Source organism: Manis pentadactyla, chromosome 3 (genome assembly GCF_030020395.1).
Source record: "Manis pentadactyla isolate mManPen7 chromosome 3, mManPen7.hap1, whole genome shotgun sequence".
Lineage (NCBI taxonomy): Eukaryota > Metazoa > Chordata > Mammalia > Pholidota > Manidae > Manis > Manis pentadactyla.
The window spans coordinates 216879144-216898374 of NC_080021.1; the positions used below are offsets into that span (position 1 = coordinate 216879144).

General features: G+C 44.1%; 1 protein-coding gene across 7 annotated transcripts in view; it reads left to right on the forward strand.

Annotated features, from left to right (window-relative positions):
- Positions 1-19231, forward strand: part of PRRC2B (proline rich coiled-coil 2B) — a 92340-nt gene that overhangs the window by 48307 nt on the left and 24802 nt on the right. For all 7 annotated transcript variants that reach the window (XM_036913522.2, XM_036913526.2, XM_036913528.2 and 4 more), the window contains exons 10-14: positions 2956-3046; positions 5375-5567; positions 8761-9076; positions 10637-10821; positions 13370-13565. In XM_036913522.2, coding sequence (XP_036769417.2) covers positions 2956-3046; positions 5375-5567; positions 8761-9076; positions 10637-10821; positions 13370-13565 — 981 coding nt within the window. The remainder of the gene's footprint in view (positions 1-2955; positions 3047-5374; positions 5568-8760; positions 9077-10636; positions 10822-13369; positions 13566-19231) is intronic.

Genomic DNA, 19231 nt, shown 5'->3' on the forward strand with positions numbered 1-19231 from the left:
GTTTACTTTTCCTGTCTCTGTGATGATATGATTTTTCTCCCTTAGTTTGGTAGTCTTGTGGCTTGTTTCTATCTATCTATCTATCTATCTATCTATCTATCTATCTATCTATCTATCTATCTATCTATCTATCTATCTATCTATCTATCTATCTATCTATCTATCTATCTATCTATCTATCTATCTATCTATCTATCTATCTATCTATCTATCTATCTATCTATCTATCTATCTATCTATCTATCTATCTATCTATCTATCTATCTATCTATCTATCTATCTATCTATCTATCTATCTATCTATCTATCTATCTATCTATCTATCTATCTATCTATCTATCTATCTATCTATCTATCTATCTATCTATCTATCTATCTATCTATCTATCTATCTATCTATCTATCTATCTATCTATCTATCTAATCTCTATCTATCTATCATCTATCTATCTATCTCATCTATCTCATCTATCTATCATCTATCTATCTATCTAATCTATCTATCATCTATCTAATCATCTATCTATCTATCATCTATCTATCTATCATCTATCTATCTATCTATCTATCTATCTATCTATCTATCTATCATCTATCATCTATCATCTATCTATCTATCATCTATCTATCTATCATCTATCTATCTATCTATCTCATCTATCTATCTCATCTATCATCTATCTAATCTCTATCATCTATCTATCTATCTATTTATACTATGTTATCATTAATACACAACCATATGAGCAACATTGTGGTTACTAGATTCCCCCCATTATCAAGTCCCCACCACATACCCCATTACAGTCACTGTCTATCAGCATGGTAAGATGCATAGAATCACTGCTTGTCTTCTCTGTCCTAAACTGCCTTCTGATTTATTTTTTTTAATGCTAAACTGTGTTTGCATTCCTAGAATAAACTCCTTCTTTTTGCATTCCTCGTTTCAGTTTGCTGGTGGTTTGTTAAGGTTTTGGTGTCTGTATTCATGGCAGTTATCAGTCTGTAATTTCCTTTTAGTATTTTTGTTGGGTTTTGATATCAGGTTATGCTGGGCTCAGATGAGTTGGAAAGCATTCTTTCCCTTTCTACTTTCTGAAAGAGTTTCCATAAGATTAGTATTTGTTTTATATGTTCTTGATAAACAAATTGGCCCTAGAGTTTTCTTTGCAGAGACATTTGTGATAATAAATTTAATTTCTTTGATTAGTTATGGAGCTGCTCAGATTTCCTATGTTGTTTTGTGTCAGTCTTTGGTAAGTTTTTTCAAGGGATTCACTTTTTTTAGTTTAATTTTTATTGGTGTAAAGTTGTTGATCATTTTTTTCCTTCTGATACCTGTGGGAACTATACTGATACACTGTCTTTGCTGATAATTAGGTAATTTGTGTTTTTTCTCTTTTTCTTGTTCACTTTTGCCAAGACCTAATTAGTTTTATTAGTCTTCACAAAGAGGCAGCTTTTGGCTTTAATTTTCTCCATTGATTTATTATTTTCTATTTCATTAATCTGTTCATTTTAACTATTGGGGCTTTCTAGGCTTCTAATTCCATGATACAGAGCATGCTGTGTATGATTTCAGTTCTTTTCAGCTTGTTGAGACTTGTTTTATGACCAGGATATGGTCTGTCTGGTGAATATTCCAAGTGCATTTGAAAAGAATGTATATTCTACATTTGTTGGGTATCATGTTCTGTAAATGTCAAGTTAGTCAAGAGGTTGATAGTGGTGTTCAGATTTTACATACTAACTGATATTTTTGTCTAGTTCCACTAGTTACTGAAAGTGAGGTGTTAAACTCTCCAGTATAGTTGTGGACTTACCTATTTCTCTCTTTAATTCTTACAGTTTTCATTTCATTTATTTTGAAGCTGTTACTAGGCATTTGCACATTGTAATTTTTGTGACCCTGCACATACCCTTTGTATTGTTTTCAAATGTTCTTTATTTCTAGGTAGGCTTCTTGTCTTGGACTCTGGTTTGTCCAGTTTAATATCATTGCTCTAACTTCAGTTATGTATTGTTTTCTTCGTATATCTTTTTGCATCTTTTTCCATTCAGCCCATTGTGTTTGTGTTTACAGTGGTGATCTGGGAGACGGCGTGCAGCTCTACTGCCTTTTCATCCACTCTAACTCTGCCTTTTAATTGGATTGGGCTTTTTGTTTCCCTTTTTTTTAAGATGTAACTCAGGTAACACGTTTTTGTGTGACATAAAATTTCATCCTTCTAAAATCTACAATTCAATGAGTTTTAGTATATTCACAAGTTTGTACAGCCATCTCCACTATTCAGTTCCAGAACGTTTTCATCATCCACAGAAGAAGCCTGTGCCCATTAGCGGTCACTCCCAGCTGCCACCTCCTCTCTTCACACGCGTCCTCGGGCAGCCACCAGTCTTCTGTCTCTGTTGCTTTGCATATTCTGGACATTTCTTCTAAATGGAATCACACAGTATAATATATGGCCTTTTCAACGTTTATCATGTTGTTGCACATGTCAGTGGCCAAACGCCGTTCCACTGTACGGATTTACCGCATTTTGTGCACCTACTCCTCAGCTGATGGGCTGAGGGGGGTTGGGGAATTTCCTGGGACAAAACCGGTGACTCGCAGATCTCATCCCTCAGGTTTCTGAGTTGCTAGGGTAGACTCGGTCTGTTTTGCCTCCTTTATGTTCACTCTCCTGCACCTTCTCATAAATTGGCAAACTATTTTGTCCAGATTTAAGAACTGTTACCTGTGGGAGGGTTATTCTTGCCAGGCTGCTTTGCTGTTACCAGAAGCCAGAGCTGTCCTTGCCTTTTATCTGCAGCGTTTGTTCTGGTGGTTTGCCTTACTCCTCAGTTGGGCTGGCATCCTTCCTGACTGGAGGGAGCCACCCCCACCAATGGTGCTCCTAGCACTGTGGAGCTTCTCGTTTTTTCTCACTCTCCTTGGCCCTCCTCCTGTTGTAGGCCTCCATGAGGAAGTGGACTATTCTGAGAAACTGAAGTTCAGTGATGATGAAGAGGAGGAAGAGGTTGTGAAGGATGGCAGGCCAAAATGGTAAGGATCTGCACCCCTGCTCGTAACACTGCCCCTGGAACTTGACGCGGCAGGATGTGAGTGCGTCAGTGCTTGCTGGTGCTGCCAAGTGCCATTCCCCGGGCCAGGCACACTTCCTAGTCCCCCCAGCAGCCTCTTGGGGGCAGATGTTGTTTCTGTTTTATAGTTGATAGGGTGATGGCCACTGAGGACTGGTGTTGAGGAGTGAGCCAGGATTTGCTTCCAGGCATGGCTGGCTGGCTGAGTCCTGGTGACTAACTGCTGTGCCAGTATTTTCCTGAGTGTGTTGTGTAGATCGCTTGTTCTGCAGATTGCTTACTGCTGTGGCACCCAAAAAGGGTTTTCTGGCCAAGCAAGTCTAGGAAACCACCCTGGGTTCAACTACTCCTTAACTCTAGGGTCGCCCAGAGCCCAGGGTGCCCTAAAGCATGTCAGGAATTTGGGGAGAGGAGAGGGGCAGGAAGAGCAAGGTATGGCAGATTTCCTAAACTTATTTGACCACTTTAATCTTCACTCTGTTTTTTGGATCATTTCACTGAACTCGTTTTCTCAGATCTCCCTTTGGAAAATCCTTCATTTAGTCCCTCTAGTTTTTATCACAATGTCAGTGGCACTGGCTAGTACCTATGGTTACTTTAATGTAAATATTTTTCAGTACCAGCTTTCCTATTAATGCTTTCTTTTGTGTAGAATTGCCTATTTCCTTTGTGTATTTATCTGTTAGACTTACTATGATAGGGTTTCCTTTAAGATGTGATTCATGTTTTTTAATGTTTAGGTATTTATGCTTTAATATTTTCCCATCTATTTTATTGTCAATAATTGAATGTTTACATAGTTGAGTCTGCAAGTCTTTTTCTTTGTTATTTCATCTTTTGCTTCAAAGCTCCTCTTCTGGAGGAAGCTGGTAATGATCTTCTGCCGTTCTTTCTCTGATGATACACAAACAATTAACTAATTGAGGCTCTATAATTTATTTTAATGCTATTTGAATGTACCAAAGATTTGGATGCACTTGGGAAATATCTATGGGTCAGTTGTGGAAACACTAAGCTCTGAAAGAGATGTGTCCAAGAATTTAAATGAAAGGCAAAGACATAAAATTTTAGACTTATTAGAGCAGTAAGACACTTTGTTCCTTGTCTCTTTCAGTTTATATGAATTGAATATTCAACTGAAAGAGTTAAACTTGGGTTTTGGACCTCACTTAGCTACTGGCTCTGACCAAGGACACCTTAAATTGAGAATCCCCAAACCTAGCTCTTTTTTGGATGCTTTCTGAGCTGGTTGTGAGCCTTCCACTACAAGTTCCCAAGCTTCTTTGACATCTTTATTTCTCTTTTCATGATGGGTTCCTGACACTTCCCTTGACTCCATCCCTTCCTGTTCATTGCCCCTGGGGACCAAGGGACCAGCAAGCTCTCTTTCCTAGACTATTCTGAGGTCAGACAGCTTATCTCCTTCCTTTCAGCTTATCCTTCACACTGTGCTCTGAACCTCTTCCAAAGGCAAAGATCTTCCCTGGCAGGTCAGGACCCTTGGTGTGGTCTCCATGCCTTTTAGTGGGATGTCAGGAGTCATTAGCCATTGTTGCCCTGCTGTGACCTCCTGAGCCACATAACTGCCTCATCTGCCCTCACCTCATGTACACGTGCGTACATGCACATGTGGACACATACAGGCACATACATATTAACCAGACTGGCCTCCCTGCCTTTCTCTGAACTCCTCCATGTTTACTGGGTGCTTCTTTTGCATGGAAGAGGTACTTGGGAGGTGCATGTGCAGTGCCCCGGTGCCTTGTTTGTGCGGTGGGAGTATGAGGAGCAACGCGTTTCCTCCCTCCTCTCTGAGCCTCCCGTAGCCCCCTTTTGGACGCTCTCTCCCCTTTCCTGCTGTGTGGCTTTGTCCTTGTCCTCTTGCTCGCTTTATTATGGCATCACTTGGTGAGCTGCCTTTTGCTGTTTTGAGGAGAATTCACTGAGCACATCCTTTGTGCCAAGCACAGAGCTGGAGTAAAGGAGAAGGACCTTCATCTGGGAGTCTTAATCAAATCTGTTAACTCCTCCCTGGGAGAATGGCTCCCCCGCCTGAGACTCAGTTACCAACTCTTTAAAATGGGGGGAGTGAGGACAGGTTTTTGCAGTAAATGAAGTAATGGATGTGAAATGTCCTGCCTGGAGCTTGGTGGGTAGGTAGAGCTATTCTGACGAAGGAAATTGGCATATAGAGAGCTGACTTCGAAATTTCCAAGGGTCTCTGACAAGTAAGCTCAGACCATGCATGCCTGGCTGACTGGGAAAACTAACTCATTGTGATTTGTCCTAGGAGCAGTTGGGACCCTAGAAGGCAGCGGCAGCTGTCATTGAGCTCTGTGGACAGTACTGATGCTAAGCGTACGCCAGAGGAAGGAAAGGACTGGGGTGAAACAGTGGGCATGACCCGTGTTGTCCGGAAGGTGCCAGAACCTCAGCCACCTTCCAGGAAACTTCACAGCTGGGCATCAGGCCCCGACTACCAGGTACTGTGGGCATTGGTGGGGTTCTGCACCTGTGATTAGCAGGAGTGCATGCACACATGTGCTCTTTTCAGATTCTTGTGACCAGAGTTCCCAGACAGAGACGACAACAGATCATCTGTCAGCTGTCCTGTGCACTGGTACTTCACTGGGTTCAGTGGCTGGGTTCTGAGAAGTCCTAGGTGGACCTTTTTTTTTCTTTAAAATTTTCTTTTAAAACTTTGAAGCAGTCACAAACTTACAGAAAAGTTGGAAATATGATACAAAGAACATTTTTTCTGAAACCTTTGAAAAGCAGGTTGCCAGCCCTGTCATCACAGAACACTTTGGTATCTATTTCCTACCCAAAAAATGGTAACCACAATCAAAATCAGGAAATTAGCATTTACATCACTGCCATCTAATCCTCAGACCGCATTTAGCCTTTACCAGTTGTCCCCTAATGACCTTTGTATGAAGCCTCCAGCTCAGGCCACATGCTTCTCGGTTGTCCTGTGTCCTAGTGCTCTCGGTCTGGAGAGCTCTTTTGTGACTTTGACAATTTTGAAGATGAAAAGCCAGTTATTCTCATTGCATCCTACCACGTGACCACAATTCCACTCTCTCCTGTGCTGACAACTTTCATTTTGATCTCTGGGTTAAGGTGATGTCTCTAAGTTTCACACTATGGAGTTACCATCTTCTGCATTTGTAATGATAAGAATTTGTGTAGAGATACTTTTGAGACTGAATATCCTATTCTCACCAAAATTTGTTTTTATTTACTTACATCAATGGGTTATAATCTTTTATTGTTTGTCTTAAAGCTCAAATTGTCTTTGATTTTGCTGTAAGAGCCTCTTCATGCTGGCATCTGTGTCCTTTTTATAGGTTTCCATCATTTTTGAGCAGTTCTTGCTTTCCGATAGAACAAGCTTTTCCCAGTTCATTTTGTGCTCACCCTGCCTTGGTCCTGGAATCGGCCCTTAGGATATTTAAAGACCAGTCTGTGGGCGCCAGGAGTGCTCACTGCCATTGGGTGTCGCTGTTCCCAGGCTTTTCTGTGGGCAGTCGGTGGGGGAGTGGAGAGAGAGACAGAGAGACAGAGAGACAGAGAGAGAGAGAGAGAGAGTGTGTCTCTGTGTGTGTGTCTGTGTGTGTGTCTCCGTGTGTGTGTGATCTTTGTTTCTGAAACCATGATTCACAGTGATACCTCTCCCATTGCATATTTGTAACTCCTTTTGCCAACAGTGAGAAACCTGTCTCCCGTTGTCCCTGGTGCTTATACTGACTTGGTCGGTCCCTGTTTGTGACCAGTGTCCTATTTCCATCACCACCCTCACAGGTGCCCTTCTTACCCACTGAGCTGCCAGAGCCCTCCATGGGCGCCCTGAATTTCCCTGCTGGGCCACCTTTCCCTGTGCCCTCCCTCCTCACCCAGCTTGCTTGGGCTCCATCTCCCACTCCAGCCTTGTCTCAGCATGGACTCCCTTCTCACCCTTCCTGAGCTTTGACCCCTGCTCTGAGCCACCTTCGTCCCCTGACGACCAGTGCCTACCAGGTTGTGCCCATACCTCATGACTTTGGGACTGAGTTGTTCGGGAGGGGTGGAAGTGGGCTGGGAAAGGCATTAATTTAAGTACACTTGGGCAAAACTTGTCATTTTCAATGCGCTTTGCTATTTAAAGGGCTCCTGTCCCTCTTCTCATAAAATGAAACTGCTCTTTATCTTCAGTCTTTTCTATTGAGTACATGTTATATGCTAGGTAGAGGGGACACAAATGAAACAGAATAGACATAGTACCACTCTTGGAATTAATCCCAATTTCAGTCTTATGTTGAGCTTGCTCAGTATTCAAAAGAAGGTTTCCCTTGGATCTGTTCGTGACAGTACTGAATTAACTGAACAAAGCCAACAAAGGTAAAAGCTATGTAATTTTATGCATCCAAATTTCTGAAAAAATTGACCGAGTTCAAATATTTTGCAGAACATTTAGTCTATAAAGTGATAGCTAATGTTAGGGCAGTTCAGAACGGCACAGCTAAAGTCTTAATGATGTACACATACCTTTGATCCTGCTATTTCATTTCTAGGATATTCTGAAGGAAATTACCAGGGATGTGCTTTAAGGATTATCTGCAAGGGTGTGTTGAACACCAGAGGGGTAAGGTAGAGGTAAAACAGTACACAAGCATGGACAGAAGTACATGTTCAAGGGCAAAGTGAAAGAATACTGCACATTTTGGTCCCACTTGTATTGTGGAGAAAGGAATTTTCATGCTTCTAAATTAGAAGCTTATAATCTTCTGTGATTGTAGTAATTGTCTCTGGATTGTGAGAAGTTAAATTTTAGAAAACTTCTTGAATACAGTAAATGTCTTGCATATTGCTTTTATGGAGGTATAATTAACATTTAAGAAAAGGCATAGATCTGAGTTTGCTTTACATTTAATGGCTTTTTGTATAGATCTGTGTAACTACCACTCAAAACAGGAAGTTATGTATTCTTTTGATGGTCCCACCTCCCTGGAATTCCAGTGGCTGGGGCCCAGTGAGACACGCCTGGCACTTCTGCTGTTGTGTATTCTCACAGCCTCACTCCTGGCAGGTCAGGGAGATTCTTCCAGGGTTGAGAGTTTCTCTCACTGCATCTTTGGCACCCTGGTTATTGTCCGGTATAACTGGCAGCCAGTGAGAGACATAGAAGCAGATGAAGTAACTAAGAGATGTTTTTAGATATGCTCTTTTTGTTTCCATAAAAATAATCACTTTGAGCCAACCATATGTCTGACCGTGAATTTCAATGTCTTGTGGCTCTCCATAGAGCCATTTTGTGACTAAGAAATGAGGACTGTGTGGTTTCCTGCTCCTGTTGGTCACCGTCGAGGTCCTAAGTTTGTGTGCCCGTTAGCAGTGGCAGAGCATCCGTGTGCTGGTGTCCTGAGTGCTTTGCCAGGGCCCATTGCACCTTCCCTTCCCAAGGCTCCCTTCCCATCCCCCTGCTTACAAGTGAGGAACTAGGGCATAGAATGGGGGTGCTTGCCCAAACCCCGTCCCAAGCATAGTAAAGGAAGGGCAGGATTGACACCCAGATCTGCCTGTTGCACGCCCCCGGGAGGTGCTAGGGGTCTTGGGAAGAACTAATCCCGTATTGGAGCTGCCCGTCCCTTGGGTTTGTGACCTGCCATCTCATCGGAGACTTTCATCTCTTGACAGAAGTCCTCCGTGGGCATTGTGTTCCGGCAGCAGTCTGTTGAGGACAAAGAGGACAAGCCACCTTCACGGCAGAGGTTCATCCAGTCAGAGATGTCTGAGGCCGTGGAACGAGCCCGAAAGCGCAGGGAAGAGGAGGAGCGCCGGGCCCGGGAAGAGAGGTTGGCTGCCTGTGCCGCCAAACTCAAGCAGCTGGACCAAAAGTGTAAGCAGGCTCAGAAGGCCAGCGAGGCGCAGAAGCAGGTGGAGAGGGAAGTCCCCCGATCTCCAGGCACTGATAGGGCACCCCTGCAGGAGAACGGCCCTGCTGGCCGCAAAGGTGAGATGAACTGGAAACCCTGGACTGTTCTCACTCATGTGTTGTTTGCATCTCCCTGGCATCTTAGCACGCGTAGATGATACTGGGGTGCATCTGTCCTTAGGAGTTTTGGCCTTGGTCCACATCCACTGTCAACTATCTAAACTAGCTGGCTATGCAGTTTACCTCTCTGGAGCTTATTTCCTCATCTGTAAAATGGGGTGATAAATAGTATATACCTCCCTGCCCACTGAGAGGCCACAGGAGATAATGTGGCTCCTTTGCGCTTTGCAGTTTCTATATACAGAAAGCATGCACATACTTACTGGTAACATTGCTGGTTTGGTCGTCATTGTCGCTGTTATCATTACCTCCACTGCCCAGTGCAGACAACAGAGGACTTGAATGAAAGCACAGGACCCTTACATGCCATTCCCGTTTTTCCTGGCATTAATTCTAAAAGGAGTGGATCCCTTGGCTACATGAGATGTTAAACAGTGCCGTGGATGGGGAGTGTCCCTTGGAGCAGTTTAATAGAATGCCATCGGCTATGTATAGTTCTTTGTGATTTTCTTAAATTCAACTAAAATCAACTCTTTTTAGGAGAAAAGGGCCTGGCGTTACGAGTCCCCGACAGCTTCTCTCAGGTGGGGGTCTTACTCGTGGTCTGGCAGTCCAGCGCCCTTCTGGCAGGGAACTCAGAGCAATGCACAGCCCTCCTTCTGTCAGTTTCCTCTCACTGAAGGCTGTGTGGAGTTTCTGCCAGTCTCACAGCACTTGCTGTGCTGGGGCAGCGGAGAGTCTGGGAGGTGGGGTGCTTTGGAGTGAGCGTGGTCACCTGATACTGGGCCTGGGTACTGTGGGTGCCCGGGGGTTCCCTGCACCTGCGCGGCCCCAGCTGTTCCTCTGTGGTGTGCTGCTGGGTCCCGGAGGCTTCCCATCGCTCTTCACCCTCTCAGTGGAATTAAAACTGCAGATGTCAGTTGTACCTCAGTAGAAAAGCTGGGGAAAAATGCAAAGCTGGGATGGGAGTGGGAAAGGGGAGTTTTGGAGAGAGAATGATGGGAAATAGTGTTGAGCCTCACTACTTGTCAAGCATGGTTTTAAGTACAATGCATGGTTTATCTCATTTAATTCTTACAGAAGCCCTGTGGGGCAATCACAGGTGGCCTCATTTTACAGATGAAGAAATGGTCAAGGAGAGGCTGGATGACCTGCGGTGTCACCCAGTCTTTGGATGCGCGGTTCATGCTGTTTGGATGACACTAAGTGGCTGTCGCTGAACCCCTGACTGCTCTCTGATTTACCGGGGTCATTTCTAATAAAACCTTTCCTTCCTGGAACCAAATCCCGGCTCCGTCGCTGACTGTGTGACCTCAGGCAATCCCCCTAACCTCTCAACCCTTAGTTTTCACAAATCTGCCATGAGCACAGGAGCAGTTAGCAAGGGTCAGGGCTCTGGTATGAACACTGAGCACTGGAACATTAAGTTTCGATGAGAAAAAGTGTGTGTTGAAACGTTTGGCTGGCCAAGCTTTTGTGAGCTCAGTGCAGCCATTTTTCTGGTTACTTGTTCTCTAGGCTCCCCTGAGTTCCCTGTCCAGGGAACCCCCAACCCATTTTCAGAAGAAGCCCCCACGGCTCCTCCGGCCGTGGCTCAGAGCAGTAGTGAGGACGGGCATGGGGAGGCCACGTCCCCCTCCCAGGAGTTCAGCAAGTACCAGAAGGCCCTTCCGCCCCGGTTCCAGCGCCAGCAGCAGCAGCAGGTAAACAGAAGAGATGTGAGCGCACCTGGGATAGGGAGGGCGCTGCACCTGGTGACTGGGGGGGCGTGCTCCTGGGGACTGGGGGCATGCCCTGTGACTGGGTGGGTGACCCGCCATACCACTTCAATTAAAACGGTGCCTGCAGGGGCATCTGGGGTCACACTTCAAAGTGCGGATCTCTCATTTAGATGTCCCCAGGCTCTGCAGGGCAGTACAGTTGTCATTCTGGTGGGTCAGCCCTGGCCATTACTTACTTCTCCCGTGATTTGTCCTGTGGAGGAGCAGAACCCTTGCTGGTAGCTTGTTGACCTTGTTGTCTAATGTTGGTGAGCAGTGTGTACACCGGACTCCGTGTGGCTTAGTGAGAAGAGTGGTGTTTCATTAAGAGCAGCATGCTGCAGCCACTGCTTGGCCTAATGGCGGGCCCGCCCTGGGGCCCTTGTGAGGAGTAAGGGAGGCCGGGAGTGCGCGCAGAGCTGTCAGAAGCGTGGTGGCCTTGGGTTAAGGACTGGGTTTGTGCATTTTGGTGGGGCAGCTCTGGGCTCCAGTCCTTGTAGTGCAGCTTGGCTAGTTGGGCGTGGCCTGGGGCAGGCCAGTGTAAACCAGCAAGAATGAATCCCTGTCTCTCAGCCTGGCACTGAGGGCTTTGTGACGCCTGTAGGCTGGTTTTATCAGTATTACCAGTATCGTCTTCATTAATGTTTTGTAAACCTTAAGAGGGCCCCCTTTTTTTGCCCTGAGAAGATCATGTTAGTGGTGGTTGTGTTCATACCAGTTTCTTGTAGCCCAGCTGTAAGCACTCATTGGCAATTACATGTCTCATAGGAGTAATAAATGAAGGAACAGATTGTTACTGATGAACAGTACATTTTGGTGGGACGTGGATATGATATGTGGATATTACTTAGCCCAGAAGCTAGACATGCAGTAAATTATTTGTAGTAATAACTAAAAATGTTTCAAGATGTGTGTGCCCTGGGGAAACAGATCGAGGTCTGAGCCTTTTCCCAGGATCTCTTAGTTGCCTTTAGAACCACCCAGATCGACTTTACCTTGGGCTCCTAGGAATCATTCTAGAAGCTCACCAGGTCCTGTGCTTTAACCAGACAGTTACATTCATTGTGCTTTTACAGCATAATGTGAGCGAGCACCATGCAGTTTCTTGTGAGCCTGCTGGAAAGCTACTGGTTGTGGGGAGAGCCAGACGGCAACAGCAGCTGCTCTCGGTAATGCTTCTGGGATGCGTGATGGGCAAACCCTTCCTTAGGAAGAGAAAGAAGCCTGGAAGGGCCAGGGCAGTCTGAAAGAGTCCTGCAAACAGACTGTCCGGTTAGGTTCCCTGGGGGCCTGGGGTCTAAAGGGAGGAGGAGCCTCTGGGTGGGCCGGGAGAGCTCTGTCTACATGCCGAGTGCCCCTGGAGGTGTGGGGAGTGCTGTCGGAGCCATCCACGCCATCCAGGGATCGAGCGCAGGCTGGGGCTGCAGCTGGCCGGTTGGTGAGCAGCCTTCTTGCTTGCAGATTGAAGTCAGCTAGCCTCCTGGTCTGCCTTGGCACCTGAGCCCTGGTGGAGTGTACTGATTCAGGAGGCACCAGGGAGGGCAGCCCGAAGTCACGCAGGCGATGGAGCAGGGTCTGCAGTGCACCCTCACTAGGGCAGGGTCCTTGCTTTTGAATGATCTACCTATGTTTTATGTTCATGCATTCATGTGACGAATTTTCTATGTGCTATGTCTGGTGGCAGGTGCAAGGGTACCACAGTGACTGGTAGGCAGCCTTTCCTGATTTCATGTTGTGGAAAATGTCATCGCCTATGTTAGTGTTACAGAGGAGAGAGTGCTGTGAAGCAAAGGGCAGGGCACCCCATCTCCCAGGAATTTGTGATGGGCTCCCCAGAAGTGTTTTTTTTTTTTAAGCTGAAATCTAAAGAAAGTAGTAGGGTTGAGCCAGATTTGGAGGTGGAGTGAAGAGGAGCCTCCCAGACAGGGGCCCCGAAGAAGTGAGTGGGCAGGCCTGCTGGGGGGAGGTGGGGGTGCTGAGAGGCAGGTAGGGCAGGGGGGAGGTGGGGGTGCTGAGAGGCAGGTAGGGCAGGATCTACGGGGCCCTGTAGGTTACTCATGACCTTGGGGTAGCAGGCTGTTCAGCAGCAAGCTGTGGGCGTGGTCAGGGGTGCTGGGTCATCGCTGCCCTGAAGTGTGGTCAGTAGATTGAACCGGGAAGGGTGGGGACCGGCCTCAGCGATTGTAGACGAGGAGCAATTCCCTGGGAGGAGTGCGGGTCACCTGTTGGTTCTAGGATGTTGTTTGATCTTATGAAGCCCCTTCTGCCATGTGTGGCCTCTGCTGTGATGGTGGCTTGGCTGTCCATCCAGTCTTGGGAGAGCCTGGGAGCAGTCATGCCCTGGGGTCCCCCCTGTGAGCAGCTGCTCCTTCCTGCCCCTTTGTTCTTCTGCTCTGTCTGTGCTACCTTTGGAAAGCTAGAAGAACGTGTGTGTGCGCCTGGGATGTCTGCCCCGCAGTGCTCCTCTAACCGGGCCTCTCTCCCTGATCAGGAGCAGCTGTACAAGATGCAGCACTGGCAGCCCGTGTACCCTCCGCCCTCCCACCCGCAGCGCACCTTCTACCCGCATCATCCCCAGATGCTGGGCTTCGATCCCAGGTGGATGATGATGCCTTCCTACATGGACCCACGAATCCCACCCCCTCGGACCCCAGTGGATTTCTACCCCTCGGCCCTGCATCCCTCCGGTAAGCATGGTGGTCTGGTGGGCCGTGCCAGGAGCACCAGGGTACTGTGGCATTCAGGGTGTTTCCTCAGGAGTTAGACAGACCCACCTGGATTTCAGTCTGGCCTCTTTGGCAAGTCACACAACCAGTCTGAGTTTAACTTTCTTGCTTGCAAAATGAGGGCATGATTGTGCACCTTCACAGAGTGTTGTGTGAGGAAACCTTACAAGCTCCTGAGGTCTCTGCTACATCGTTTCGTCCCTTCCTGTTCTTGATGCTTGTGTCTTCGCTCATTGTGTCCTTGGTTAGTCTCTCCTGCAGTTCATCTTAATGCCATTTTCAAAAAACAGCTTTTGGGTTTTTAATTCCTCTGTTTGATTTTAATTTCATTAATTTCTACTTTTTTCTTATTATTCCTTAGAAATTATTCCATTCTCTTCCTAATTGTTTTGGATGCTTGGTTCATTAATTTCTAACTCTCCTGGTAAAAATATTTTAAGTACCACATGACCTATAAGTTCCTATGAATTGAAGTTTTTTTTTTTTTTTGTAGATAATTATTTTTTATTGAAGGGTAGTTGACACACAGTATTACATTACATTAGTTTCAGGTGTACAACATAGTGATTCAACATTTATATACATGACAATTCTAGGTACCAGCTATCACCATACCAAGCTGTTACAATATCTTGACTATATTCATTACATCCTGGTTACTTATTATTTTACCATTGGAAGTGTGTACTTTTTTTTTTTTTTTGTGAGGGCATCTCTCATATTTATTGATCAAATGGTTGTTAACAACAATAAAATTCTGTATAGGGGAGTCAATGCTCAATGCACAATCATTAATCCACCCCAAGCCTAATTTTCGTCAGTCTCCAATCTTCTGAGGCATAACAAACACGTTCTTACATGGAGAACAAATTCTTACACAGTGAATAAGTTCTTACATGGTGAACAGTACAAGGGCAGCCATCACAGAAACCTTCGGTTTTCCTCATGCATTATGAACTATAAACAGTCAGTTCAAATAAGAATACTCATTTGATTTTTATACTTGATTTATATGTAGATACCACATTTCTCTCTTTATTATTATTATTTTTAATAAAATGCTGAAGTGGTAGGTAGATACAAGATAAAGGTAGAAAACATAGTTTAGTGTTGTAAGAGAGCAAATGTAGATGATCAGGTGTGTGCCTGTAGACTATGTGTTAATCCAAGCTAGACAAGGGCAACAAAACATCCACGGATGCAGAAGATTTCTCTCAGAACAGGGGGGATGAGGTTCTAAGCCTCACCTCTGTTGATCCCCAATTTCTCACCAGATGGCCCCCTGCGACTGTGCCTGTCTTAGGTTGTTCCTCCCTTGAGGAATCTTACCCGTCTCTGGCTAACCAGTCATCTTCTGGGGCCATACAGGGAAATGTAAAGTTGGTAAGTGAGAGAGAAGCCTTATTGTTTGAAAAGGTTAGCTTTTTACTTCTTTGCATATTAATGCCCTGTGGTTTCTATGCCCAGCATTTGTCTTGAGGTATCTTTACCACTTGGAAGAATTATGATACTCGGTAAATTTGATATGAGGCACGAATTCTATTTAAGGGTTGTAATTAGGAAGGAAGAAGAAAAGCTATAGAAGTAGCAGGCAGAAGAAAATATGGGAAGATTGATTATTTCTTTGACATATCTTCTTGTAGAGTAACTTCAGCATGTATAGGTTTTAAGCTACTACTTAAATTGCGCACACACATTAACATGATAGGAGTGTAGTTACATAACCAAAGCATATCTGTAATTACCAGCCATCTCCAGTGAAACCAAGAAAACCAGTTAGGCACCTTAGGCATTTGTGAAAACTTATCTATGATATGGTGGATATTGTCCAACTGAACCTGAACAGTCTGAGAGAAATCAGACAAATTAAAACAACCCATTCCTGGGGAATGTTCACATCCCTTATGTTCTTTTAACAGTAGATAGTCTGTAGTTGTAAGATTTTGGAGCGCTACAATTTGCACTTCTCCTAATTCTTGGTTGAGTTCCAACAGTATAGATCCAGTCAAATTTGTTGTTTTACTGTATGCACAGGCCAGCTTAGATATCTCCTTCATTCCCATGGCAAGTCCAGGAGCTGGTGGGATGAGTCCATCTACAGCTGTAGCAGTGCGTGGATCTTTGTTGAATTGAAGTTTTAAGATAGTAACATTCTCATTATTGTACTGTTCTAAACGTTAGTCTGCTTTTGATTTGTTATGTGTTCTGATTGTTGATTTTTAATGGTATGTTGTAAATTTTCCAAATATTTAGAGTTTGAGGATCATGGTGTTAATTTTTAATGTGGTCAGATAATACTGTCTGTATGATACAGATTGGGGGTCAGCAAACTTTTTCTGTAAATGCCAGATAGTAAATATTTTAGGCTTTGAGCAGCCACTTAGTTTTGCTATTATAGAACAAAACAGACACACAATAGGAGGTGAATGAGTGTGGTCACTGTTCGGTAAAACTTTATTTTTAAAAACAGGTGGCCAGTTGAATTTCACTTAAGGGCTGGAATGTGCCCACCAACCTGGATCTTGATTGCTTAACATTTGTTGAGATTTCCTGTGGACTATAATGTGGTCTTTGTCATCAGCTTCTTTTTTTTTTTATAACATTCTGTTTGCTTTAAAGAATATATATTCTCCAATTGGATGTGGTCCATTAAATTGAACTTGCTAATTGTACCATCTTGTGAGCTTGTCCGCTTCGTCTATGTGGAAGCATGCAGGTTGGGAATTACTACATCTTGTTTTTTTATTATCATAGAGCACTCTTGTTATCATTAATTTTGCTTTCTATCTGTAATGTCTACTTTGGTATTAATATCACCATTCCAATTCTCTTTTCAGTAATATTTATGTGGTATCCTTTTTCCCCCCCAACTTTTTACTGTCAGCCTCTCTCAGCCCTTTTTTGGGGGGCATATGCATATCTTTGTGCATATGTACAGAAGGTGTATGGTTTTACCCACTCTGAGAATCTATGACTAATTGCCAAAGTTGGTCCCTTTAGATTTATTGGGATTATTATATTCAGATTTTCTACTCTCCTATTATGCTTTCTATTTATCCCTCTTGTCTATCCTTTTCTTTTTCTTTATTCCTTTTGTCAGTTGTTTCCCCATTCTTTCTGTTTTCCTCCTACATTGTCTACCCACTTTGTTCATGGTTACATTAAATTCTAACACACACCATCAACTCAGCAAAGACTAGTCATGTCTTTACCCTTAACCCGAGCTCTCATTACCTCATCAGCCTTGTTATTTTTGCCTGAAATTTTAGTTTTTGTTTTTATGCCCACCAAATGAGTCATCATTATTTCTGTTGTTTGGCCCAATCTGTGTGTGTTCAGATTTGCCTGTATGTTTACTAGCTCGTTTGCTGCACTTTCCTCCTTGCGTCTTCTTCCTTCCATCCAGAGCCAGGAAGTACATTCTGCCGAGTTCTTCAGGAAAGTTTCTGGCAGTAGCTTTTCTTTGCCTGAAAAAGAATATGTCACCCTTTCTCCTGAACCATAGTATAGCAGGGTGTAGAATTCTTAAGTTGGCAGTTACTTTCTTTCTTTCAGTCTTCGGAGGATCATATTCCATTTTCTTCTGGCTCCTGTTGCTGCTGAAAGTCTGATTCATGTCTGGGTGATCTACTCAGATTTGTCTGTTTTTAAAATCGTACTGTCTTTTGTCTCCTGCATTTGTCTCTATGTGTTGTGGCTAGGTGTGTATCCGTATCCTTACTTTATTCTGCTTTGAACTCATGGTGCTTGAATCTAAGGATCTTTGAACTGCTTTGAACTCATGGTGCTTGAATCTTGAATCTAAGTCTTTTATCACTTCTGGAAAATTCTCTTCTGATTATCACTTGAAATATTGCCTTTTTCCCCCTCATTCTTTGTGTCCTTTCTTCCTAGGACTCCTATGTAGGTTATTTTGTACCTTCTCTATCTCTTAATTATGTATTCTCTATCTCTTTAATTATATAAAAAAAAAATAACACAGAGGTTATCTCTGTGGTGCCTTCTGGGAAAATGTCTCAGAACTATTTTCAGTTCAGCTCCCTCTCCAGCTATGTCTAACCTTTTATTTTTCTTTTACTGTGTCCAGTGAGGTTTTAATTTCAGTGACTGTTTTTATTGTTAGAATTTTTTCTCTCAGATCTATAATTTTTTCTTGGGTCTTACATTTTGTCTTAAGTTTTTCATTCCTTTTGTGCTTTTAATCATTTTAAACGCTGATTTTCTAGTGTATAACAAATTATTCTGTTACCTGAAGTTCTTGAGGAAGTATGTAATCCTGGGAATGTGCCATGGACCCACAGCAGATTGCTTTCCACATATTATGGTAATTTTGGATTGCAAGTTCATTTTCAACAGAGCATTATCTATTGTGGGGATCCAGTATAGCTTGTGTTGAAAGTATATTCCTCCAGAATGGTTTTATGTTTCCTTCTGCCAGCCTAGAACCACCTTTTGTTTTAGCTGGGGAAGTTTCTGGACCATTCTGGATGTATACATCTGAACTCTGCCTTCCCCAGTCTTGTATGAAGGCTGGCATACACGGCTGTGAATTCCTAGCTGGGGACTGTTTTTTCCCTACCCTAGTCCGGGTCAATATACAAACTTAGTCATTGCCCTTACTAAAGAGCATATATTTTCCTAACCCATCTTCTAATTGAGGGCATAGCCCTTTGAGGGTCTTTTTTCTAAGCAGCATCTCAGTTACAACTCTGCCTAGTGCAGAAAAGCCCACCACCTGTTCTGTGAGGGTGAGGAAGACCGAGCCCCCAGGTTACTAAGACTGGCAGATGCGTCACCCTGCTCCCCTTCAGGAAGCACCCATTAGTGGCTCTGGCCCATAGCTGTGGTTTCCGCTCCCTGGGGGTTTGTTTCCTCTTTACTCGGGAACACAGCTCTGCAAGTGAAATGTTTGATATGTTCTGTTGACCGTTTGTGTGGCAGAGGTGGTTCGTGGCTGGGTTTCGGGTAATAAGGGCTGCCATGTTGCCAAAGTCAGTCAGTGTGTAGTGCTGAGCAGTTGAGCATGCCTCATAATCAGTACTTTTTTTTTTTTTTTGCTATCATTAATATACAATTACATGAGCAACATTGTGGTTACTAGATTTCTCCCATTATCAAGTCATAATCAGTACTTATTAAATGGCATGGAATTGTAGTGTTCTGGAGAGGTTCCCCACCACCTTTGACGCAAACTAACTTTGTATTGATGTCATGTATTGGTAGCTTAAGAACAAAACACTCCACAGCTAAAGAAAAGCTTAAACCACTGGCCTAATGCAGAACCATTTTCCTGGCCAGATTATTTCAGCTTAAAAATGGGCACAACAAAATGTTTGGCTTCTAATAAACTTTGTGAAGAAAGCATATGAAAAATCAGATTTTTTTCTCCATCTGTACCAACCAAAGAAGCCCTAGCAGGGGTGTGGTTTCCCCACCTAGTTGATACCAGGCAGGACTGGGATGTAATCCTTGTCCTAGTCTCCTTGGGCCAGTTAATAGGTGACTTGTCATTTATGTGCCCACCCCGCCATTTCCCATACAAAGATGTGGAGTGTTGCTGTCGGTCTTAGGGTTAGGAATAAGAGGAAGTAAAGCCAGAATCCCGTTCGGAAACCTCTTGCATGATT